This window comes from Epinephelus lanceolatus, chromosome 1 (genome assembly GCF_041903045.1).
Source record: "Epinephelus lanceolatus isolate andai-2023 chromosome 1, ASM4190304v1, whole genome shotgun sequence".
NCBI lineage: Eukaryota > Metazoa > Chordata > Actinopteri > Perciformes > Serranidae > Epinephelus > Epinephelus lanceolatus.
The window spans coordinates 51,552,133-51,577,498 of NC_135734.1; the positions used below are offsets into that span (position 1 = coordinate 51,552,133).

At 44.9% G+C, this 25,366-nt stretch overlaps 1 protein-coding gene across 3 annotated transcripts in view; it reads left to right on the forward strand.

Moving 5' to 3' along the window:
- The window catches only part of dag1 (dystroglycan 1), a 74,533-nt gene extending 50,915 nt beyond the window's left edge, over nt 1-23,618 (forward strand). For all 3 annotated transcript variants that reach the window (XM_033625928.2, XM_033625927.2, XM_078171970.1), the window contains 2 exons: nt 18,123-18,584; nt 18,998-23,618. In XM_033625928.2, the coding sequence (XP_033481819.2) occupies nt 18,123-18,584; nt 18,998-20,824 (2,289 nt within the window). In that variant the 3' untranslated portion in view covers nt 20,825-23,618. The remainder of the gene's footprint in view (nt 1-18,122; nt 18,585-18,997) is intronic.
- Nucleotides 23,619-25,366: the final 1,748 nt, after the last annotated feature.

Consider the following 25,366-nt stretch of genomic DNA (forward strand, 5'->3'; position numbering starts at 1 on the left):
TACTCTCCATAGCCTCATTACCACAATTACCAGTGTAATTAGCTGATTGGCTGATGGGCGGGCTGGCAGGCGAGCTCACCGCCTTCATTTCTTTTTCCCCGTATTTCATTCCAGGAAATAACTGACGTAGCTGAAAGTTCTTTTGTACTGTAGTTCTCAGAAAAAGAGGCCAGAAACGTGTGTGTGTGTGTGTGTGTGTGTGTGTGTGTGTATGTATGTGTGTGTGAGAACACATAATGTGGACATATTTCTTTGTTTTGGCGTGTGTGCCTAAAAGCATATGTTGCATATTCCTTTGTGAATATTTTGATTGTGTATTTGCATGCAGATTAAAACGAGAGATATTCACAGCTAATTACTCTGTGTAAGCCCCCTCACACACACACACACACACACACACACACACACACACACAATGTCTTTGTCTTTCTCCATGTAAAATCGCCCCTCAGTACCACCCTGGATAGCAAACAGTTTATTTGGTAAAACACTGGTCTCCCTCTGCTCTGCTGAACCGCCTGACGTCACAGAGAGAGTGTGAGGAGGGAAACACAGGAAATGCAGCGACATGGCAATGTCTCAGTTAAACACAACTGCTTTTTGTGGCCCTATCTCTGCAGGAAATGCAACAATATTTGGTAAAAACAACCACTTCATGTGAAGCTATGTCAGCAGGAAATGACACGATGTCTTGGTAAAAAAAAAAGATTGCTTTTTATGGCAATATTTCAACAGTAAATGTCTCAATAAAACACGATAGCTTTTGGTGGCACTGTCCCGGCAGGAACGGAGCATTGCCTTGGTTAAAGAAATCACTTTATGTGGCACTATCAAGGCAGGAAACACAACTTTATTTGGTCAAACACAACCACTTGTTGTGGCTCTACCTCAGCAGGAAACACAGAGATGTCTCAGTAAAAACAATCGCTTTTTTGTGTCACTATTACAACAGGAAATTATGCACTGTCTTGGTAGAAAACGATTGCTTTTTATGGCACTTTCACTGCAGGAAATGCAACAATATTTGTGAAAACACAACGACTTCTTGTTGCGCTATTTCAGCAGGAAATCCAGTGATGTCACAGTAAAAAACAATCACTTTTTCCTGTCACTATCACAGCAGGGAAAGATGCGATATCTGGATGAAAAACAATCGCTCTCTGCGGCACTATTTCAGCAGGAAATACAGCGATGCTGCAGTAAAAAACACAATCGCGCTTGGTGGCTATTATCCCAGCAGGAACAGAGCAATGCCTTGGTAAAGAAAACAATCACTTTATGTGGCACTATTGTGGCAGGAAAATAAACGATATTTGGTCAAACTCAACCACTTGTTGTGGCGCTACTTCAGCAGGAAACACAGAGATGTCTCAGTAAACAACATTCACGTCTTGTGGCACTGTCCCGAGATGAGAAGCAGCACAGCATTGCTCATAAACAGCCACATTTGGTGCCTGAAAAGCCGCTGAAAACACAGCTATGACTCACTAAGAGGTTTGTTGGCCTCAAACACGACTTTGTAATTTGTATAAAACTTAACTTATTAGCTGTTTGCAGAAACATGCAGCGGCAACATTTTCTGGCGTCTGACGAGAGTCGGTACAAAAGAATCAACTTATGAAAACACAAACACATGCATATTTGTGGGAGCGTTGCTGTATGTGAACACAGAGAGAAAGCCTGTGTGTGTGTGTGTGTGTGTGTGTGTGTGTGTGGTTGTCAGAACACATTGAGTCGCTGTTTGAGTCGCTCCCCTCTTGATGAATGGAGACAGTAGCTTGCTGTTGTAAAGGGCTGCTCCCCTCGGGGGCATTTTGGTGGGAAAACTAACTTTCCCTTCTCCTCCCCACTGACTCCTCTCGACTCCTCTCCTCTCCTCTCCTCTCCTCTCCTCTCCTCTCCTCTCAATTCATTATCGTCTCCTCCTCTGTGTCTTCAGTCGTCCACTCTCTGTCTCTCTCTCTCCTTTGCCCTCACTGTCTTCCTGGCGTCCTGTTATATTTCCATTCCTCTCCGTCCCTCCCCTGTTCTCTGCCCTCTTTCTTTTTATCACTCTCATTCTTCCACATCAGCAGCTCTCCATCTCATCTTCTCTCTTTACAATTAGTTTCCCCTCCGTCTCCTCATAGACCCCTTCCACATTTACTTTCTGATGGTCTTTAAACCCACAGACATCACCGTGTTGCCGAAACTTTTATTTCTGATGCTCTGGGCTCGTGTTGTCGGTCGTCTGCCTCTCTACTGTCCTGTCCTGCGTTTAAAAACAGAGCGGCTCACCCTGTAAGCCCCCGCAGCTCTGTAGCTGTTAGCTGGCAGGGCAGCAGTGGAAAACTGGTATTAAGAGCGCAGGAGGGAGGAGGCAACCAAAGATAAAAACACACACACACACACACACATACACCAGAACATATGAGTCACCCGAGCTGTAAGCTAGCATGCCGCGATCGGTTTACTGGCACCAGGACGGTGGTGGCCATGTTGCTATGTAATTAAACATACAGCAGACGAAGCTTTTTGATTCATACGTCCCAAATTATATGCTCCCATGAATCCATTCATGATGTGGTGTTTCTCAGTTTGAGCTGAGAAAACACTCCCGTCTGTCCATGTGCAGGGATACTTTGCTGTTACTTCCCTGATGCCTTCATGTCGGTGTTGGATTTCAGTGTGTAATTTCCATTTGACCTTTGACACATATAATTACAGCCAAACAGCCTCTGCTCGACTCCCCAAACTCCAGGAGAACAGTCTGAAAAAAAGGAGCTAATTTGGTGGTTTAAGTTTCCAAAAAGGGAGCAAGTCCTCTCTGCGTCTGTTGATCGCTGTGGAGAAAGCATCCTGATGTTGTGATGGTGTGTCCCTATGTCGCCTAGCAACCACAGGTTTTGGACTGGACGGTATCCTCCAGCATGCTTGGTTGTCACCCAGAGGGGAAGTTGCAGCGCAGCGGGCTGCTTTCATTGGTTTTCCAGGCTTAGTGAGCCGAGCCATATTTGGTGTGTGAGGGCTACAGTAGCAGATTATATTTAGATGCTGGACACTGTGATTATAGATTGGCCTGTTAAGGCAACAGAGCAATTTGTTGATCATCACATGGTGCGATAATACACGGCCAGTGATTGTGTCAGTGTGACGAGCTGAATGAAGGAGCACAGCTGTGTTCAGTGCGTCCTGTGTCAGAAGTCGTGCAGTTCAAAGCCTTCAAGTCTCAGTTTGGAATAAAACTCTCGGCGTGTCGTTCGTCTCATCTCAAACAGCATTGATTTAGTGTTTGAGTGACCAGCCTGCGTCTCCTCCTCAGGCGGCAGCGCCCCGCATCTCCTCCACTTCAAAAAAGGCGCCTCTATATCATGTCTCTCATTATCCCTGAGCAGTGTGTTTAAGATTTAATGGTTTGTGTCTGCACTATAGCTCGTTAGCCGGATAAAGAAAGCTAATGTTTTATTCACACGGCATCAAAGCAAAGGGGATAATTGCTGACCTAGGGACGAGCGAGGGCTCTGCAGAGTTTGTTCGTCAGGAGGAGGAATGATCCTTTAAGGATGCACTCCGCCTGTCACATCACACTGATGACGGCAGCGGGTCTGTCAGACGTCTCACTGTGAGGAGGACTAAATTGAATAGTGGCTGAGCTCTTTTTTCATTTGCATCTCAGAGGAAATGATGGGAACTTAACTTTGGGTGAAGTGTGCTTAATTGTCTCATTTAGTCTTCCATTGTAGCTGTGTCACAATGGATTTAACAGTGTTCTGATTTGGCCCGCAGCTCCGTCTTCACTGTATTCTTCTCCTCGTCCTGCTCCTCACAACACTTTCACATGCATCTGCCTCCTCTGCTCACACTGAACCACACCACAGTTAGTGCTGAGTGTGCAGTTTGCTCGTCTCCCTCCTCTGTGACGTCCTGCCATTCTCTGTAACGTGTCAGTTTGTCCTGCTGAACAGAAAGCTGCTGACATTTCTCAGCTCCAAGACAAGTGTCTGAACACTCACTGTTTTAACTACAGCTAAATATTATGGGATCAGGATTCTTATTAAATCTCTGCAGTCGAGCCGAAATAATGAATCGATCAGTCACCATTTTGGTAAGGATTAAATCATTTTAAACATACAGTGTTTTCTGCTGCTAGAGGTCTCTCAATCACAGAAACAAAAGACGGAGCGATGCAGTCACCACATTCGGTTTCTCCTGGTCAGAATTCCTTCAGTGTTCATCGTTCAGGAGGTTTTTACCAGGAGCTGAATTATCCTCAGAGACCTCTTCCTCTCCAAAACAAACAGGCCAATGGATTTAAACCAGTAAAAACACTGAATGAAGCAGTTTCACTTTAGAAATCAGTGTTTTCTGCTGTTGCTAGCCTGGCTACTGCTAATGTTTGCTCAACTTTTTTCTCTGACAACTTAAGATCCAAACATTCAGGAGCTTTTTACTGGTGGCCGAATTATCCACAGAGGTCCCCTCCTCTACAAAACAAACACACTGGGTGAATTAAACCAGTAAAAACACAGAATAAAGACGTTTCACTCTAAAAGTCCGTGTTTTTCTGATGCTGTTCAGCTCGTTAAGAGACTGCTAATGTTTGCTTACTTTTTTGTCTGACAACTTAAGATCCAAATGTTCAGGATGTTTTTACCAGAAGCCGAATTCTCCCCAGATGTCCCTCCTTCTCCAAAACAAACACACCCAGTGATCTAAACCAGTAGAAACACTGAGTAAAGCAGTTTCATGCTAAAAGTCAGTGTTCTGTGGATGATCTTTGGCACAGCAGGGGCTGGAGTCGAGCTGTCGCTAACTCTTGCTCACCCTGTTTCTTTGATAACTTCTAAGATCTGAAATCCAGTTAAAATATTTAGTAAAAACACCAAGATCTGAATTGTTTATCATAAAAATGTGACTTAAATTGGATAATAAGTCAGTTTACAGCAGCTTCTGACAGAAGCACAACCCTGACACATGCACAAAGCGGATATGACGTCACCTGTGTGACGCAGACCTGCCGGAGCACATTAAACCAGGATGACATTCATTTCTATGAGTCTGCTGTCACTTACAGTCGTCTTAAAATGTCTTAAACAGGTCTTAAAAATTAAAATTTTAACTTCACACTCAATAAAAGTGGTCACACATGCAACTGTTGAGTCTCCAGAAATACACACACACACACACACACACACAGGAGCCATACGTGCATTAAATGGAGAGATGTCAGAGTGAGGGGGGGCTGCCTTGGACCAGCGCCCCGAGCAGGTGGGGGTTCAGTGCCTTGCTCAAGGGCACCTCAGCGGTGGTGAGCTGGCGTCTCTCCAGCTACCAGTCCACGCTCTATGCGTGTGTGTGTGTGTGTGTGTGTGTGTGTGCTGATGATGATAGTGAGTAATTCTGGTGGGGCTGCAGCATTAGTCAGAGCTGAAGCTGAGAGTCTGCGGAAAACGAGCCACACGCTGACACGGAGATAACACACACACACACACACACACACACACACACACACGCCTGCTGTTATTTTTCCAAGCAGCGTTGTTCACATATTCACGTGCACACACACATGTATATAGAGAGTATATACAGTGTGTTTTTGCCTCTGCGTGTGTGTGTGCAGGCCTCAGTGTCTTTATACCCTTCCAGTTCACTGTCTCTCCTCTCGTTCACACACACTCACTCACACTCACACACAACATCTGTCTCGACGGGACTTTGTCTACACTCTGCTTTATTTTCCTTCCTCCCAGTGTGTGTTTGCTAAGCCGAGACTGGACGACTGCTGCAGAGGCAGCAAGCTGTGTGCTCGTCTCCTCGCTTGCCTTCCAGTTGTCCTTGTCGTAACAAAACACACACACACAAAACACACACTCTCCTACCATCATTGTCCTCCTCTTTCTCTCTCTCTCTCTCACACACACACACACACACACACACACACACACACACACACACACACACACACACGCACACGCAGCCTCCTCAACTTTTGCCTTCACACATTCACACTCACTACATGTATTTCTCTTTTGTTCTTGCGTGGTCAGCATGAGCCGCTGACTTAGTGTCTCTGCCCTCACACACACACACACACACACACACATTCTGTCACCACACAGCTGGAATCAAACAATGGCCGCTCCCGTTGGCTCCTGTGCAGCTTCCATTGCTGTAAACTGTGAGCAGCGAGATCGAGAGCTACAGAGACATAGAAGGAGAACTTGTGTAGTGTGTGTGTGTGTGTGTGTGTGTGTGTGTGTGTGGGAGGGGGGGGGGGCTTTATGAGTTTTGCTGCAGGCTTTGGCACCGGGGTTTACCACAGTGTGTGTTTGCGTGTGCATGTGCAACACAGAGAGCATACTTTAGCACAGGTTTTATAGCTGAGAGCCCTCTCCATCATTATACTTTAATGACTATATAATAGGGGTGTATTTGTGGTTCTGTGTGTGTGTGTGTGTGTGTGTGTGTGTGTGTGTACACACACGCACACAATGGCTCTCCTCGGTGTACCGGGAGTCGTTTCCTCACGCCTACATCTGTGTTTGCTGGCAGTTTTCTCTCCATCAGCGTGCAGCGGTCACAAACACTTTAATGACTCCTCGTCTTTAGGTCCGGCGCCCTGTGATGTCGTCCTCATGCAGCTGATTCCCGTGGACGTGGGACGCTGTGCCGTCCCTCAGCGGGGCCTATTAATAGAAAAGGGTTTATTTTTCCTGGATCGATTTCGTCTCTGGGAATTTCCATTCAGCTTTATTACTGTACACTGAACATCTCGTAACTCAGCTTCCACTGGTGAGCTTTTATTTTGGACCTGAACAGGAAGTGCAGAGTTTTGGTCATGCGTTGTAGGTTTTATGGTCGAGGAGCCATAAATGCATAATTTAATTCGGCTTCACAGTGTTGGTGGTATATAATAACTGCGTGGCAGGTTTTCTAATTGAAGACTGAGGTGAAGGTCGAGATCGTGTCGTTAATAACTTTATTGGTTTTATTGTGTTCAACATGTCACTTCCTGTTGCTCTCTTAAAGGGCGGCTACACCCAAAATAACATATTTTCTTCTTTAACATCTGGAGTGGTATCTGACCAGTGGTGGTTGTTGCACATTTGGTGCCTTAGGTGAGCCTCCGACTCGCTAATAACCAGCCAGTGTTGTTGTTTGTTGGTGTTGAACAGTGGTCTGTAGCTCACAGGCGTGTCGCCAAGGTGTCATCTGGTGGATATTTGCCTCCAAAAATATCCAGTATTAATCAAAGCTTCGACGGAGGGTGAGGTTGAAATAAGAGAAGAGGGCATCAGTGGATGTTCCTAAAATAATGTCAGTCAGCCACTTTGTTAGCGTACAGGTTGCACATTAGCAATAATGGCTGAAAGAACTACTCTGCAAGATGCCTCAGCTGTTAATTATTCCAGTTTTAAGGTGTTTTGCTGAGTTCTGTGTGACGGACCAGTGTCCTTCTGCTGATCTGTCACTTGACTTTTGCAAATTTTGAAACTATTCCAGACGCTTGACTTTTCCGACGTCTTGCTGGCGTATCCAACAGGTCTCAGCGTTTCTGTCAGCCTGTCCCATGTGGTCAAACTGTCCCAGTGTGAGTAGAGCCCTACAGCAGTGACTGGCTATGGTTAGAACAATCATCATGTTTTAGGTTAAAATACTTTTTGGGGCAGAGCGACCCCCGCTGGAAACACAGCGACAGGTCACTGAAAAACAACCGGTGTTGTGGTTTGCCGGTTTTGCAGCACTGTTAACCGCACAGGACGTCAGCTGATCCGCTAAAATATCACTTGCCGCTGGTCTGCTTCTCGCTGCATTGCTTCCATACTTGTGAAGGTAATGAAATGACACCACAGAGGCCCTGCAGTGTGGACCAAGGCGGCAAACTCTTCATTTCCTCCCTCTTTCACAATAAAAGCTTTGGAAACATACACGGCGTCACCAGGGTTGGAAATGTTTTTTGTTTACCTGCCACTGTGGCTGATGGAGAGCAAATTCTAGCAGCCACTCAGCAGATCACTGTTGTTTCTGGACTGATGAGTGAAGCAACTCGTGCAGCCTCTTGCATACGTTACCAGTATTTGACTGATGCTAGTTTCCAACTCTGCTGCTGACCAGAGGGAACGTCTTCACATGCTGAAGCCGTAGCTGTTCAATATTCTAAAATAATTATGCTTCAGATTTTGATCAGGCCTCTTCTTGAAGTTTGTATTCAAAATAATTCCTCATTATCTCAGTGAAATGTAGGTTAACAAATATGTTTGTGAAACAAAAAAGACAAGTTATTATTCTGGTTAGTAACAGTATGCTTGTAGTTAGTATTTCAGAAAGTTAACTTTGGACCCTGCACCTGAACGATCCACACACCTTGTTGCAAGCAGCTTTCATTTGCTTTCAGCTGCTCTCTACTAAAGAGATGAAACACCTCACATCATCCACTGTGAATATCTCAAAACCCCAAAATAATGTGTATCTGCGGCGCCAAAGGAAAGTTGGAGGATGTTTTTTGTAGTGAAGCTGAACTGACTCTTTAATCAGAGCGTCGTTCTGTGGTGTGTGTTATTGTTGGAGCTGCAGAGTCAATGTGAAGTTACACATCAAATCTCCAAAACTCATTTTCAAATCAAACTTTTCTGTTTTTTAAACGTGGCTGTTGTTGTTGTGTGAACATGTCGTCGCTGCTCGTGTATCTCTTGATCTCAGACTGCGCTGTTACAGAGTGTGAATGTTCCAGCTGTGGACCTCGGCCATGAATGAATTTGTAACGGTAGAAAATGGGCTTTAAGATGGATTTCCCCTCGTAAACATCCGCCTGCCTGTTGGCCACCCAAAGCCCCCCTACCCTCCTGTTCTATAGCTCTTCAATCCATCCGTCCGTCCATCCGCCCGTCCGTCCCTCCTCTTCGCCTCATAGTTTCCACTGGAAACACGAGGCTATGCCAGCAGTTCCCTCTGCGCCCTCTCTCTCTGTAACCTCTGGGTTACTCTGGTCTCGCTTCACTTCTCCCCTCCCCTTTTCACATTACCTCTCACTTCCACTGCTTTTTCCTCCATCACTCTCTTTTTATCTTTTCCCCTCCTTGTCTGTCGCTCCCTCCCTCCCTCCCTCCTTCTTCCCCTCTGTCCTTACCTCCATGCCCCCTCCTCTTCCCTTCATGCTCCCTCTGTTTTCCTCCCTCTCATTCCCCCTCACTGAGTTGCATTTCACCCTAAGTCATCATATCACAACGACATGCGCAGGCTCCTCCTCCTTCTCCTCCTCCTCCTCCTCCTCCTCCTCCTCCCCCCTCACCTCCTCCAAAATATGAGGCTTATCTGTCGAGCTGTCAGCCGGGTCCCGGTAACAATGGTCTCCTTTCTCCGTGTTCTCTTGCCGCAACAATGAGCTGCTTTCTTTCCCCCCAGCGCCGAGAGACTCGACGCCTCCTCGTAATATCTCTATGTTTAGGAGATCTCTCTCTCATTCTTCTTGCATGACCTCTCTCTTTCTTTCCTTCCATCTCTCCTTCTGTCAGTTTATCCGACTGTCTTCACTCCCTGCGTCTGTCTCCCGCTTCTCCAGCTCTCCCTCCTCTGAAGAGCTCTGTGATTGCTCGTCTCTCGGGGTAATAAAGATGTTTGTGCATCGTGCCTTTGATAAAGAAACACTGTACACACAGTATGTGCAGTGTTAGCAGGTCAGGAGTGAAAGAGATGTAAAGAGAGCTGCAGGGAAAGATGGTTACAATATGTGTCTGTGTCTGTCTGCTTCTGCTGTTGCAGGTTAGTCCTCCTGCCTTGTGTAGATTAAATGATGACCCACTCTCAGTCACTGTTCGGCTCGGGCCCGCATTTATTTCGGCACTGGTGGATATAAAACAAGAAAATCAGCTTCCACAGCTCCCGTTAACAACGTAGCTCAATGTGCACTGTAACAAAACGAAACACGTGAAGCTCGCTGCAAATCAAACAGCCACAGCACCTGGATTAGCCGCGGCTAACGGCTAACGGTTAACGGCTAACTAGCTAATAAAGTTAGCTGCACAGTGACCTGCACAGCTACTGGCTCCAAATACATCTCCAGCCACCCAACATCATCTCAGAACAGTTATTATTGTTTTCAGGAGCTTTTATGCCAAATAAATCAAACGTGTAACCATGAAAAGTATTTTTGACGAAGCTTAGCCGAAGTCAACCTGAGTCCATGAGTCCAGAGACACACAGACTTTTCCTCTGCTCATATGAAGCCAGGGACAACAGCAACATTCAACAAAGGTAACGTGACAAAATTCGGCTCCGTTACAGCTCACAAGGTTCAACAACTGTTTGGAGATTTCCTCTGCTCATATTTCAGCCAGGATAAATCACACACAAGACTTAAAATGCTATTTTAGTGGAGGCTTTATTGTCTTCACAATTTATTGTTTCTTATCTGTGAAATTAAAGTAAATCAAAGCTTTGTTTCCACTGAGGGAAATGGTTTCAGCTCACAGAGACAGACAGGAGGTCTGCGTCACCGTGGGAGGTGCACGTCAGGATACATCATAGGGTACGGTGTTGATTCGACGCAGGAGTATAAATTCTGCATGAGATGTGACAGCTGATCTTTGTGGTGGGTTATTTGTCCCGCCCCTCCTCTGCTGTGATTGGACTGCAGGGTTAAAGTTGACATTGATGCACAGTGGTTTACTCAAAGTTGAATACTTTTCAGCAGTTGGTTAGCGCTCAGAGCAGAATAGACGTTCAGCGTGTCATCACTCTGCTGGAGTTTGTTGCGAAGTGTAAATACTCAACGCCCCCACTGCAAAGAATTAACAAAATATGCTGCCTTTCTGGTTGATGAGCCAAGGCGGAGCTGTTGCTGTCTCATAAATGTATTTCGTTAGATTCCACCACAGCTCTAATCGTTGTAATAAGAGACACTCGTCACGCCGAACAGACTGAAAAATAATTATTTCTCAGAGACAAAGTTGAAGTAATGTGTCAGTTACACAGGAGAGTATTTCTGTGTTGAAGAACATCAGCAATATCAAAAAATTCAACTTTCAAATAGTTCAGTGTTCCAGAAATCAAATCCTTGTGTAACCAGCAGACAGTGCTTTGACTCTGTGACATTAACCGTCAGCACTGAGGCTGTTTAACAGTCCGACTTGTTGTCCGGCCGCTCAGACTGCAGCTCCTCTCTGACGTAGGACTGTAACTCTGAGGGAAACAGCTGAGGAGGCAGCGAGGGCACTGATGCACAGTGAAATATGGATGATGCCAGTGATATGCGATAATGTCTCCTAGTGTTTCATGCCTGTCGCTCACACGCACTTCAAATACGCTCTCAGCCGAGCTTGTTGCACCACGGCACCCATCACTGGAGCTTATAGCGCCGATAGTCACGGTGGCTTTATGGCTGACGTGTGTGTGTGTGTGTGTGTGTGTGTGTGTGTCAGTGAGAGAAAAGATGATCAAACAGCCCCGAACTTTGATGAGATTATCATTTATTTCCTTTTAATTAACAGTCTTTTAAGTCGGGGGGGTTGAAGCAGATGTGGTTTGGCGTTGCGCTCACACGGGGGGTGGCAGGCGTGCTTAGACCTCTTTACACATGTCAGTGATTCATTCTTTAAATCATCCAAAAGGCTGTTATCTCCTCGTGGCTCGGGGGTTTAATGCCATCAACATTCACTCTAATTGTCCTCAAAAGCCGCATTACTCAAAACTGGTCGGGACTGAACCTTGTTGGAGAATAAGATGTGATTTGACCGTCCCAAAGTCCTTGAGCAAGGCACAGAGCTGGTGCTGTGAGAGGTTATCATATGGCTCAGTGAATGCCCTGAGTAAATTAACTGTGGCTGTTGCTTCTGTATGTTATGTCTTTGCCCTAAGTTGCCCTTGCCACCACCTTAATAGCTTCCCAGAAAACAGTCTCCTTCCTTCCCTCGCGCTGCCTGGCCCTCTGTGCTTCTCCAAATAAATCTTCCAAACTGCAGGGTTTTCCCCGGCTGTTTCACAGGGGCTTAGGCGGTAACCTTGCCAGTGGTGTGTGTTGTACAGGAGGCTGGAGGAGTCTGTGAGAGCACACGATAACCTTTAGGGCCAAACATCAAGCTCTCTCGCGCTCAAGCCTTGTGCCAGGAAAAGATATGAAATATTTTTCTTGACATTTTGGCGGATTTGATGTATTTTTCATGTTCTTTTAGGGAGACAGGAAACTACAAGCTCTCTGCCGAGCTCATGGAGGAGTTTAAAAGGCACTGCTGTGTTTTTGCTTTAACACTTATTGAGTCAGGAACACTGAGTCAGAGAACATTGCTTCTGGTCCGTAGCTTCGGGGAGCCTATAGAATTTCCAATGGCAGGGACACACAGACTAACCACCACAACTGGAAGCTGTGCAGCCGCAGTGTTGCTCTGTTCAGAGTGAGGAGCTGTCAGCCAGAGGGAAATGTTTCACTTCTGCAAACCACAAATACATTATATTTGCGCATATCATATGTGTCATATCGTGTTTCTAAAGTGATGTAGTGTAAGAGCTGACTGTGTCATCTGGGGTGGAGGGGATGGTGGATGGTGTGACAGCACCGGTTGTGTTTCACCGACCTGTCACTGTGTTTCCAGCTCTGATTGTGTCTCCAAAAGCCAAAACATGATTTTTGTGCCTAAAGGCAGAGACACACCAAATCAACATTTAAGAACTAGCAGCATCCAAAGCTGACTGTTGCCTCAGCTAAAAGTTACACATGAACACATGGCAAAGACGACAGCCAGCTGCCAACCAGCACGAACATTCTGCGCTTGCATGAGAGGAAATAACTCTCCACACCAGCAGAGGGCGGTCGTCTGTAATTCATTGAAAAAGGGAAACAGGAAGAGCATCTTGATGCTAGTTAGCCAGTTAGCACATTAACAACACAATCAGAACATATTCACCATGCGCCAGTGAACAATAACACAAACCATCAGGAAACGTTTCTGCTAAAAGAGAAAAATAATCTGACCTCATGGAACAAGTTCGTTTTGGTCTCACTCCCTCTGGACTTTAGCTCTTTGTTTACTTTCCTCACTTCTGTTTCTCTTCTCATGCACTGAGCTGAACTGACAATCAGAGTGATTTCATTCACCGACGGGCGCCGCCATCTCCGACACCTGTTCAACATGCTGAATTAGCCATAAAAAGCCAACAAGGGCCTACAGTGCAGGACACACCGCACCGTTGAGGGCAACAGATGCTCACCAACGGCTCGACATTGACCAGCAGACTGTCAGCTTGATGTGTCTGGGCCTTAACACGACTCCTTAAAAACATGGGTTTCACTCAGAGGTGCTGCCTCACATCCTGTGTCAGACAGAGTATTGTGTCCCAGATGTGCGTTCTCACCAGCACGGTTTCGGTTGTTTCATCACTAGTCGGTTAATTAGCAAAATCGTAACCTAGGAGATTGTTTATGAACCGAAACCTACAGGAGACTCCGCACCTAACTGTAGCTTAAAACAGAGATCATTTTTATTTACTTATTTGTGATCATGATTTACAAAGATACACTTAGAATTGTCCTCCCTGAACTACTTGAAACATACACTGCTACAACCTGCAAACCATCCCATCTCAGCAAAACCCCATGTTTTAAGGTCGTCCCTAAACCAAACCACACATCCACCACAGTGTTGTTGAAACATAACGTTGCAACATATCCTCTACGTCATGTTATAGAGATGTAACTAAGTGGTTTGCAGAAACATACGGTGCTGACATGTTTCCTGGTGATTGATTTGTAGATGTTGGAGAGACGACTTTTCTGTGTCATGGAGAGATTCAAACTTTCCCGTGTCATCCAGAAGTTTCTCCGTATGACTCAAATATCACAACATGTGGTGCAGCTGATCTTGTTTGTTGTAAACTCGTGATATTTTCACCTCCTCTGACCAAAATGAAATTAAATGTCACCTATTCCTTTCCCGTATTTAATTGGCAGCAGATAAGCCAGCGATCATTCTTCTGCTTTCAGGATGCAATTTAGTAATTTACAGAGCAATTACGACAGTTATGATGAGATTACTGCCCGGCAACTCACTTGTCCTTCATCGTCTCTTTGTGATTTAATTTGCAATGCCATGTCAGGAGGCAATTGGTTTGAAGTTTCCAGGCAGTGGAACTCCGTGACAAATTAAATCAAACGTTGCTCGAGGAGCCACATTTGAAGACACATAAGTATTTTTGTTTCTTGTTTTCTCTCACAGGCAAATATATGCCATCAACACTTTCACTGATATTTGTCTTCTTTCTGGTGCCAGCAGTTGGACAGGAAATAAAAAAAAGATGGATGTTGTGGAGCTAAACTGTCGGCTCTAACAGTCCTGCATGTTTCCCTGTAATCTACAATTATCTGAATAATATCCCTGTTTCCTGCCGTCGTAATTTTCAAGCTCTTTCTCACAATCTTGCCCAAGAATCATGACATCTTCCTGCGCCATCACCTCAGAAATGAGCTTTTATCTACCAATGAAAAGGACTGTCAGATTTTGAAAGTGACATTTTGAAATAATGACAGGAGAAAAGAGGGAAGCAGGGACGCAGAGGAGGGGCGAGGTGTCAGAGGAAGACAGAGGGAGAGGAACAAGAGAGGGAACTGAGTGTAAGAAAAGACGTCACAAAGACGAGCAGGAGAACATAAATAAGAAACAGCTGAAGCTTAGATCATTCCCACCAATCCATGTCCAGATCTGTGTTTGAGTGGTTAATATTTGGACATGTATAGCACATGAATTAAGAAATAGTCATCCGACATTATTCATCAGCGTTAACTATTATTAGTCATTCTGACAGGTGTGATAGTTTTGTGACTCAGACTCACCCGTAGTCCAGCACCTCTGTACCTGCGACACTTTAACTTCATGTGATCAATTACTAAAATGTCAAAAAAGTGGCTCAGTGGGTAGAGCGAGCAACACCAACTTTCACCTGTGACGCTGGTGTTCACTTCCTGTAAGACTGTAAAGCCAAACCCTGTTTTTCTTTTTCTAAATCCAACCACGTGTTTGTTGTTGACGGGGGAAAAAACAAGTCAATTTGCGGCGACATAGTGCTTTTATTTTGAAAGAGACTGTATGCAAACTGTACATTTCCTGTTGACATGGCGTCCCAGAACGTCAACAACCAATGCACCCAGGGTACCTTGGACGTCATATGTGGACCAAGCGTCGATATGTGACGAGGTTGGAGTGAGAATGAGTTGGTCCGTCCGTCTCATTCTCGTAAGCGTGATATCTCAAGAAGACCTTTAGGGCGTTTCTTCAAATGTGGCACAAATGTCCGACTCAAGAATGAACTGATTAGATTTTAGTATGTGACCTCACAAAACATGTTTTTGGCCATAACTGAAGAATTCATTCACTGATTCTGACCAAATTTGACACAAATGTCTAACAGGATAAAATAATGAAGGTCAAAAGGTCAAAGGTCAGCTTGACTGTGACATCATCATGTGTTAACGTCATATCTCAGGAACAGAAGGGGAGACATTTGGTCAGATACTGAATTGGTGACTCTAATCTTGAAACTGTGCTGATTGTATAGATCTTCTGTGTGTGAAGCATCCATGTTTTCACTGACATGGATGGAGAGCGTCAGAGACACTGGACTGGTGGGCGGAGTCATACAACCACAGGGTGGACTGGTGGGCGGAGTCATACAACCACAGGGTGGACTGGTGGGCGGAGTCATACAACCACAGGGTGGACTGGTGGGCGGAGTCATACAACCACAGGGTGGACTGGTGGGCGGAGTCATACAACCACAGGGTAGTAATTCTAGTTTCTAGTTATTATAGCTAACATCACTGCGACCTGCATGCAGTCAAAGTGGCCATGTACCACATTATTTTAGGTGTATTGACTGAAAACTGGTTGAGTCCTCGAAGCTTCGATCAATCGCAGATATTTCTCACTGAAGCTTTGATGCCCAAAAACTGCGGGCATGCGGAACATCCCTAAAATAAAGTCCGTGGAGTCGCTCGTCTCCACTACGATCCTTCGTAGTTTCCTCTGCTCCTTGAAGAAAGATGATCCAAATGTTTAAGAGAAAAGAGGCTGAGATTTGAGGAGGCGTGACTGTCTAGGGAGGGTAGTCTCGCCACCAGACAATCAGCCGGCAACAAAGCAACGCCTCTTGCATTTTTGAAAAGGACACGCCCTCCTGGAAATGTGCACTCGTCTTTTCTCGTCTGCAAGGACACAAACACACAGAGAGCTTGAAAATGGATGCCGAGAGATTAAACTCTGTTTTATCAAACGTGTGCTCAGTCCACAAGATTGTGGAAATGAAGGACTCACAGCGACTTGAGCCATTTTGTACCGCTACACGTGTTTCTAGTCAGACTATGTTTACGAGCACAAGAGTTCAGCGAGCCACCGAAGGACCGCACTGCAGATTTACTATTGGTTCTGCAACGTAGGGAGTTTTTTAAACTCTGAAATTGTATCCGCCCATCTAAACACAAAATCAGCGAGAAAGTCATCAGTCTTTAGTTAAGCAAAGCGTCTAAAGACTGACTTGTGAGTCTAAGGGAGGGAGGAAGGTTTAAGGAACTGTCCGTGAGAGGATGACTGTTACGTGTGTGAATGTGTGTGTGTGTGTGTGTGTGTGTGTGTGTGTGTCCATTTGAATCAGTCAGGGTGGCCACATGTGAACAGTGAGTCTCAGTGAAAATGCACACACAGCTCTCCATGTGTAACCTTGTGTGCGTCTCTATGGCCTTCAGTGTATGTGTGTGTGTGCGCTTGAGAATGTGTGTGTGCTTCCTGCGTGTGTGTTTATGTGTGCGTGTGTTTTCCCCCGGCGCTGCCTGTGTGCTGGTTAGAGCATTAATGATGTGTCTAGGGAGCACTGCCTCTACATAATTTATCAACCAGGATTTATTAGCCGCAGAATTAACTTGTAGGGGCCGGGGAGCGCACCATGCATTTGTTCTTGTTTTTGGATTTATGTGTGCGGATGCATTGTCACTCCCCTGTGATCCATTTCTCTCCATCAGCCTCCTGCCACGGGGACGTCCCCACTCGTATAATTGGCCAAGTTATTTTAATTTCAGTTGGGTTTAAATTACAATTCAGAGTGCTGGTTTCGAGTGTGTGTGTGTGTGTGTGTGGATGGCAGCACATACCATGTTACACACCCCCAACAGTAAATAATGTTTTATGTCTTTTACAGCAACACTCCGTTTGTGCGTCTGTCTGCATGTTCGCTGTCTGTCAGAAGTTATAAGATGAAGCATCAGTATCGGATCATTTCAGACAAACACAGAAACAGTGCATGAGGAAAACAAAGTGTGAGTCTGACAGAAGATGAAGCTGTACCCTTGAATCTGTTCATTGTGTTCTGGACAAAAAAGCTTCGCGCTCTGTTAAAAGTTTTATTTGTGCCAACGGTATATTTTGTCCGTCCAGCCTTCTGGACAATATTTTTTCCCAGGAAACTGCCAAGTACATTACCTACAAGTATTTCATAAGCAAACGTAACCTTTTCCACAGGTAACAGTTGCCAACGTCCTCTGAAAGCTTTCTGTGTGTGTGAGGCCTTTAATTCATGTTTGCTTTGTTCGCTCATTGTTTTCTGTCTTTAAACCTTTTGTTTGAACAGTTCGCTGCAAATAGCGTTTATTTTGTTTCATATGTTGTGTCACTGCAGCGTTCTAGGGATGCACCGAATTCTGGGCTGATAATGATACTGACTGTAGCCAGTACCAATGTTTTTAGTGTTGTTCATTTTGGTTTGTTGTTATTTTTTCCCCCTTTTGTTCCAGGAACACAAAGACATCTATAATTAAAGAAATAAAAATAAATTCAGTCCATTACACTGCACACACATTGAAGACAACAGCGAACAAACAGCTGTATTTCACCAAAAACTACATTTTACAAGATTACATTTGAACACATCATGTTAAAATTTACTTTCACCCAATAACTGTTTTAACTGAATAGAGCTTGAACGCATCATAATGTAACTCAGTTCAGCTTCCATCAGCTGTTTTCAAACTGTGTTCATATCTGTGCATCCCTGCAACATTTATTATAATTATTTATTCCCATTGAGTCAAATAATTATTATTATGTCTTTGTCTATGATGAATCCTCTCTCCTGGTCTGTATATTGAAAGCTGTGTTCTGTGTCTCCGTCAGATCACAGAGATGGGGAAGGACTCCCTCCCCGCCTGGCTGCACTGGGACGCCAGCAGCAGGATCCTTCAGGGTCTGCCGTTGGAGGAGGACAAAGGCGTCCATTACATCTCTGTATCCATCTCCAACCACACCAAATCCTCCACTTCTTCAGAGGTGTTTTCCATCGAGGTTCATCCCGAAGATCATCTGGACGCAGAGTCAGCCCAGCTGGCATCCAACCAGGCCTCCACTGAAGACGACGTCCAACCATTCATGTGTAGCAACGAGGAGCCGGTCACGGTGCTGACAGTGATCCTGGACGCTGATCTGACCAAGATGAGCTCAGAGCAGAGGGTGGAGCTCCTGGACGACATGAGGAGCTTCTCTGGGGTGGGGCTCCAGCACATGAAGATCCTCCCTGTGGTCAACAACAGGCTGTTTGACATGTCTGCGTTCATGGCAGGACCGGGGAACGCCAAAAAGGTGAGTGAATGTGTAAGACAGGGAGTCCATGTCGGTGATAAAAGCTAATGAGTGCATGGGCGTGTGGCGCCATGGAGACGTTAGTGCTGCTCCATTACAGACAGGATAGTCAGGAAAGTTTTTCCACTGCAAGGTGTGAGAGGTTTGACGGCTCCTCAGAATGAGAGGCTGCTGTTAGTTGAGAAAGCGCTTGATTTGAATATGAGGCAGAGTTTTTATACGAGCAGAGCACGCATCCTAAACTTTGATATTGCAGCTGATCATTAACTGTGGGAGGCTGAATTCATGATCGTGGTTAATATTCATCAGTGATGCAGCCCTAGGATCAGCACATACCTGCCAGGCTGTGAATGATTTAACGTGTCATATTAGTAGATGGATAATTAGATTAACAATCCCCAATGTCTCCCCAGGTGGTGGAGAATGGCGCTCTGTTGTCCTGGAAGCTCGGCTGCTCGCTGGACCAGAGCACCGTCCCAAACATCAACAGTGTCCAGGGTCCTGCAAAGGAAGGCACGATGTCAGCCAAGCTGGGCTACCCTGTGGTGGGATGGCACATCGCCAACAAGAAACCCCATGTCCCTAAACGTGTGAGGCGCCAATTAAACAACACTCCAACACCTGTTCTGGCTGTGCTTCCTCCTACAACTGTAGTGGAGCCTCCAGTGAGGATTATTCCAACACTCTCGTCTCCTTCTATCGCCGCACCAACCGAAAGCTCTGCTCCGCCTGTAAGAGGCCCCGTTCCCCTGCCAGGAAAGCCTACAATCAGAGTCCGTGACCCTATTGCCCACACCCCGACCCTGGGACCCCCTCAACCAACCAGAGTCATGGAGACCACCAGCACGCTTCCTATCCAGCCGACCATGACCAGGCCTACTTATGTGGAGGCGACCGCCACACCACCTGTACCAACTAAAAGACCGACCAAGAAAACTAAGAGACCCAAAACCACACCTGTGCCCAGAGAGCCAAAGACCTCCACAGCGAAGCCGTCCAGGCGCACCACACCGTCACCAGCCATCATCCCGGACCCATACAACGAGAAGCCTGTCCTGCGTAACCCCATCGACCAGGTCAATGCATTGGTGGGCACCTACTTCGAGGTTAAGATCCCATCTGATACCTTCTTTGATAAAGAGGATGGGACCACTGACAAGCTGCGTCTAACGCTGAGACAGAATCACAATGAGGTGGTCGGAGAGGGCTCCTGGATCCAGTTCAACACCACCAGCCAGCTCCTGTATGGCCTGCCTGACGTCCAACACGTGGGGAAACACGAATACTTCATGCAGGCGACTGACAAAGGAGGCCTGAACGCAATCGATGCTTTTGAGGTGCGTGTGAACCGCTGGCCCATCAACGACAAGACCCCCGTGATTTTCACGGCCAGATTCGACGGTGAGCCTCGTTCAGTTACGAATGACATCCACAAGAAGATCCTTCTGGTCAAGAAGCTGGCGTACGCGCTGGGCGACCGCAACAGCAGCACGGTCAGTCTACGAAACATCAGCAAAGGCTCCATTGTGGTGGAGTGGACAAACACCAGCCTCCCGCAGCACCCGTGTCCAAAAGAACAGCTCACGGTCATGAGCCGGACGCTCGCCAGTGCTGACGGAAAACCCTCACAGACATTCAGGTACTCTATGGAGCCTGAGTTCAAACCGCTGGACGTCATGGTGAAGGGAAGGGCGAGCTGCAGAACGTATTCCTTCATCCCGCCAGGAGAGATCGATATACCAGAACCTCCAGCAATCACTCCGGCTTCAGGAACAGGCCGGCAGAGCACAGATGACGTCTATCTCCACACGGTCATTCCCGCCGTGGTGGTGGCGGCGATCTTGCTAATAGCAGGCATCATCGCAATGATCTGCTACAGGAAGAAACGAAAGGGCAAGCTGACCATCGAGGACCAGGCCACCTTCATCAAAAAAGGCGTGCCGATCATTTTCGCAGATGAACTTGACGACTCTAAGCCGCCTCCGTCGTCCAGCATGCCCTTGATCCTACAGGAAGAGAAGCCCCCTCTTCCACCGCCCGAATACCCCAACATGGCCACGCCAGAGACCACTCCCCTCAACCAGGAGCTGCTGGGGGAGTACACAGCTCTGCGCGATGAAGACCCCAATGCGCCTCCCTACCAGCCACCTCCTCCCTTCACCACTCCCATGGAGGGCAAGGGCTCCCGTCCCAAGAACATGACTCCCTACAGATCTCCACCTCCCTACGTGCCACCCTAAGACTTGTTACACCCTCCCCTCGTAGGGTGGAGGGAGAGGACGCCTGAGGAACTGTGACGGTTTCCATTCTGGTGTTTGTCTGTCTGGACATTTACAGGGAGAGATGACAAGAGGTGCTAAAGTACAAAACAGCGATGGGGGACTTTGGTGTGGGAGGGGGCGCGACGAGTCGGGTGGGGTTTTACAAGTGGGATGATTGGTTGAAACAGCTGGGAGGGACTACTGTTTTAGTGGTAGCCCAGCTACTACAGTGGCCTAAGACAAACAAATTCTCGTCACATTGGCTTTTGGATCGACCAGTTGGTCAGAAGCGACGACTGGGAGACGCGCTCTCCCTTCCCAGCATCCATTTCGTTCTCTGTTGATTTAAAATACTGGCTTTCATTTTGTTTTTTCATCATTATCCCCGGGTTATTCTTCTTTTTTTTGACTCTGGACTGAACCGTTTGCCTAACAACTCGTCTTTTGTCTTGCTTTTAAATAATACGAGGAGACAGTGAACTGCCATCAGACCACTGCAGGCAACAACTCGTGTTTTTACTGAGGAGAGTGAGATTCTCTGAAAATGAAAAAATCCATCGCAAGGATCTCAAATCACCCTGCAGACGACACAAGAGGACGTGAGGCTGCGGTGTGTGCGTGCGTGTGGGTATGTGTGAGAATGAGTGGGAGTGTGTAATCAGATTCAGTACGGTTTGCCTTTTAACACTACTTGTCTGTTTCTATCCTTATTCACAATGTCTAGTAAAGATGAGAATAACAAGGTAGCCTAAACAAGATTTAGAGATGAATAATAAATAATTTGTTTGTTTCATTGGTTTTAAAATTCACTGTATATCTGGAAGATGTTCTGATAGATTGTGTTCTATTTTTTTGGTGGTGGAGGGAAGCGGCAGGAAGAGGACTGCCTCGCTGAAATAACCTGCGGGAGCTCCTTACTTCCTGTTTGGATACGACTGCAGGTCAATTACAGTCCATCAGAGGGAAATCTTCCTCTCAGCAGATCTAACAGGGCCGATAAGGTGGAAGGAATCTGAGTGGGAGGAGGTTAAGAAAGAAGCTTTTCTTGTTCTAACAATAAACTTATTTATTATGTTTGAATGTGAAACTTTCTCGTTGTAACAAGATATGTTTTATGTTTTTACAAGATAATTTCATGTTATAACAAGAAACCTGTAAAAATAAACTTTTTTTGTTTAAAAAGAGAAATATTTCTTTCTAAAGAGATACTTTACCTTTTGTTAATACGTGAAACTTTTCACGTATTAACAAGATGTTTTCTTGTTCTAACAATAAACATATTTATCTTGTTATGATGTGAAACTTTTCTTGTTATTACAAAAAAGTATATAAATTAATAAAGTTTTTTTCTTGTTTAAGAAGAAAAGTTTCACGTTTCGACACTTTCATGTGATAACAAACTGTTGTTGGAAAGAAAAATGTTTCGTGGTGTAACAATATACTTATTTATCCTGCTAATACAAGAAATTTTTCACGTTTTAACAAGATGGTTTTTTTTTTATAACAAGAAAACCTTTGTTATATCAAGATATTTTTTATGTTTTAACAAGATCTTTTTACATTATAACAAGACGTGTTTACGTGTTTCTTGTTATAACGTGAAAAGATCTTGTTAAAACGTAAAAAAAAAATCTTGATGTAACACAAAGGTTTTCTTGTTCGAAAAAAAGTCTTGTTAATGCGTGAAAAATGTCACATATTAACAAGATAAATAAGTGTATTATTTTACCAAGAAAAGTTTGTTATAACATTTAAACGTCTTGTAAAAACTTGAAACTTTTCTTGGTATAACGAGATTTTGTTTTCATGTCATAACAAACATTTCTCGTTGTTCTCGTTATAACGATACTTATTTGTTATAAAGTGAAACTTTTCTTGCTAAAACAAGAAACTTTTCACGTTAAAACTTGATTCTGATGAGTTATTTTTTCCTGGCGTGGTAGTTTTACACTTTCGTAGTTTCAGTTCACGCAGATTGGCCTTCATTTGTCAACAGTAAAGTTAATAATACAGTAACAGTAATAATACAACGCCCAGCCTTCATACGTGTACTCAAACAGGAAAAGGAGCCCTGCAGTTTATTTTGGAGCAGGGATAATTATTTTTTTATGTATTGAGGCAGTTCTTCTCCTCAGTTGGAGAAACTTTGTGTGCCATGGAGACTCTCCCTGATCGGACTGTACAGATTCTCACATTGTAGAGGTCACAGAGGAGGCGATGGAGGCCGAGATTCAGAAGGAAGAAAGAACCCTGAAGTTCCAGTAATTAGCTCACAACGAAAATCTCCTTCTAATTTTTTTACCAAGTTTTTGATACAGCCTCAAACGGTTTGATTATTAAAATAAAACATGATTAATGATTAGTCTTCTGTGATTTGTAAAATTTTAGCCTAGAAGTTCGATTATGATTCAGTTATGTACACTTTGTTTTCTTTTTGTTTCTGTCATGGGTCACATTTTCTCAAGTGTTTTATTTTATCGTGTGTGTTTGCATATCGAAATGTATCTCCCACTATACAAAGATGGAATGACCCATATTTTATGTAATCACAAATTTTATTTTTATGTCCTTATGTTTGCTAATGAGTTTCAACTGAAAGTGACCCTTTGCAATAATAATGTAAGGCGCAGTCCACTCAGTGGCTGGTCGATGCAGGCTCGAGCAAGTGACTCGTATTGTCATAATCTTGTTGGTTTTTGCAGGATGCCAAGGCTTTTTTGCTTATCAAGTGTGCATTGTCATAATAAAACCAACTGGTACGATAAAAAACCAACTTCTTCATTCATGCATCTGATTTAACTTCTCCTTACTGGTTCTGCTGGGAGTTTTCCACCTGTGGGAAACGTGTGGTTCCGTCCTGCTCTGCGATCAAACCCTGCCTGATGTTTATGGATGAGATTTTTGATCACTGTCACTTTTCTACTGCTCCCGCTTAGCCTTGAATTGATATATCAATCTGTCTGAAGTCCACAGGAGGTTTTACCTCCCGAGACGACTCGCTGCCTGGCAACCATCTTTGGTCTTTGGACTCACTGAAACAGTCGCACTGCTCTCCTTTTTGTACTAAACTATTCTGCTGCTGAATGACTCGTTGGACTATTCAGTTTGAAAGCTCTGCCCATTAAAAGGCTGTGCTGTGAAAACACCCTCTCAGCTCCGTCTGTCTCTCCACACGTTGCATACAGATAATTTGCATCGATTACTCACAGTATTGATTAGATGTAAACAATTTGCCGGCTCTGTTGCACCTCTGTGATAATTCGTGACAGAGTTTAATTTGGAAGCGATGATGAATGTATTCCCAGAGCATCGCCACTTGCTTAAATGGATGACAGTGATGACAGAGATGAATGGAGGATTGATCTTGGTTTGATTGAGACGAGATGTGAGGCGGCTGAATATGACCATGACAAGGTCCTCGTCTTTGAAAATACAATCAGTGATTCGCTCATTTCAGAGGTGAAGAGGGCTGAATCAGCACATCTGTGGCCTCTCAGGCTTCACTGAAACTGGTTATTAGTTAAAAGCTCCAGTGTCAGATTCAGGGGGATTTATTGTCAAACATATAATCTAATCACTCTGTTTTCTTCTCTTTAATCAGCTGAAAATAAGAATCATTGTGTTTCCATTACCTCAGAATGAGACGTTTATATCTACACAGGGAGCAGGTCCTCGTCTACAGAGATCACCATGTTGCACTGCCATGTTTCTACAGTAGCCCAGAATGGACAAACCAAACACTGACTCTAGATAGAGACATTTGCATTTCTGCGTCAGCTGCCGTGGTTTGAAGCCCCACCGCAACAAGAGCGTAAAAAAACCCACTATTTTTTATTATGCATTATGTCTCCAGGTTGTCTGTCTGTCTGTCCGTCGCGTTGTTGTGAACGTCATTTGTCCAGAACTCCTTCTGGAAAATTTTCAATTTGGCACAACGGTTAATTGACTCAACATTGAACTGATTCAGATTTGGTAGTCAAAAGTCAAAGGTCACCGTGACCTGTTTCTATCTCCTTCTCATGAATGCATTACCTGGAAAATGCCCAGAGGAATTCTTTTTTTTTTTTTTTTAACTCTGCAGCAATGAACTGATTCAGATTTGATGGTTGAACGTCAAAGGTCAAAGGTCAAGGTCTCTGTGACTGTGTCCGGCCCATGAACATGAAATCTTACAAGGGCCTCACATTTGGCACAAACGTCCACTTGGACTCAACAATAAACTGATTTGAATTTGGTGGTCAAAGGTGAAAGGTCAGTGTGACCGCACAAATCATGTTTTTGGCCATAACTCAAGAATTCATACGCTCATCATGACAAACCTGCACATAAATGTATAACAGGATAAAATAATGAAGTGATGATAGTTCATATCCAAAAGGTCAAAGGTCATCTTCACTGTGACATCACCATGTTCTGCATAAAACACTTTTTTGGCCGTTACTCAACATCATATCTCAGGAACAGAAGGGGAGACATTTGGTCATCAATAATGTTTCAGATTGTTAGATTTCGTGGAGGCGA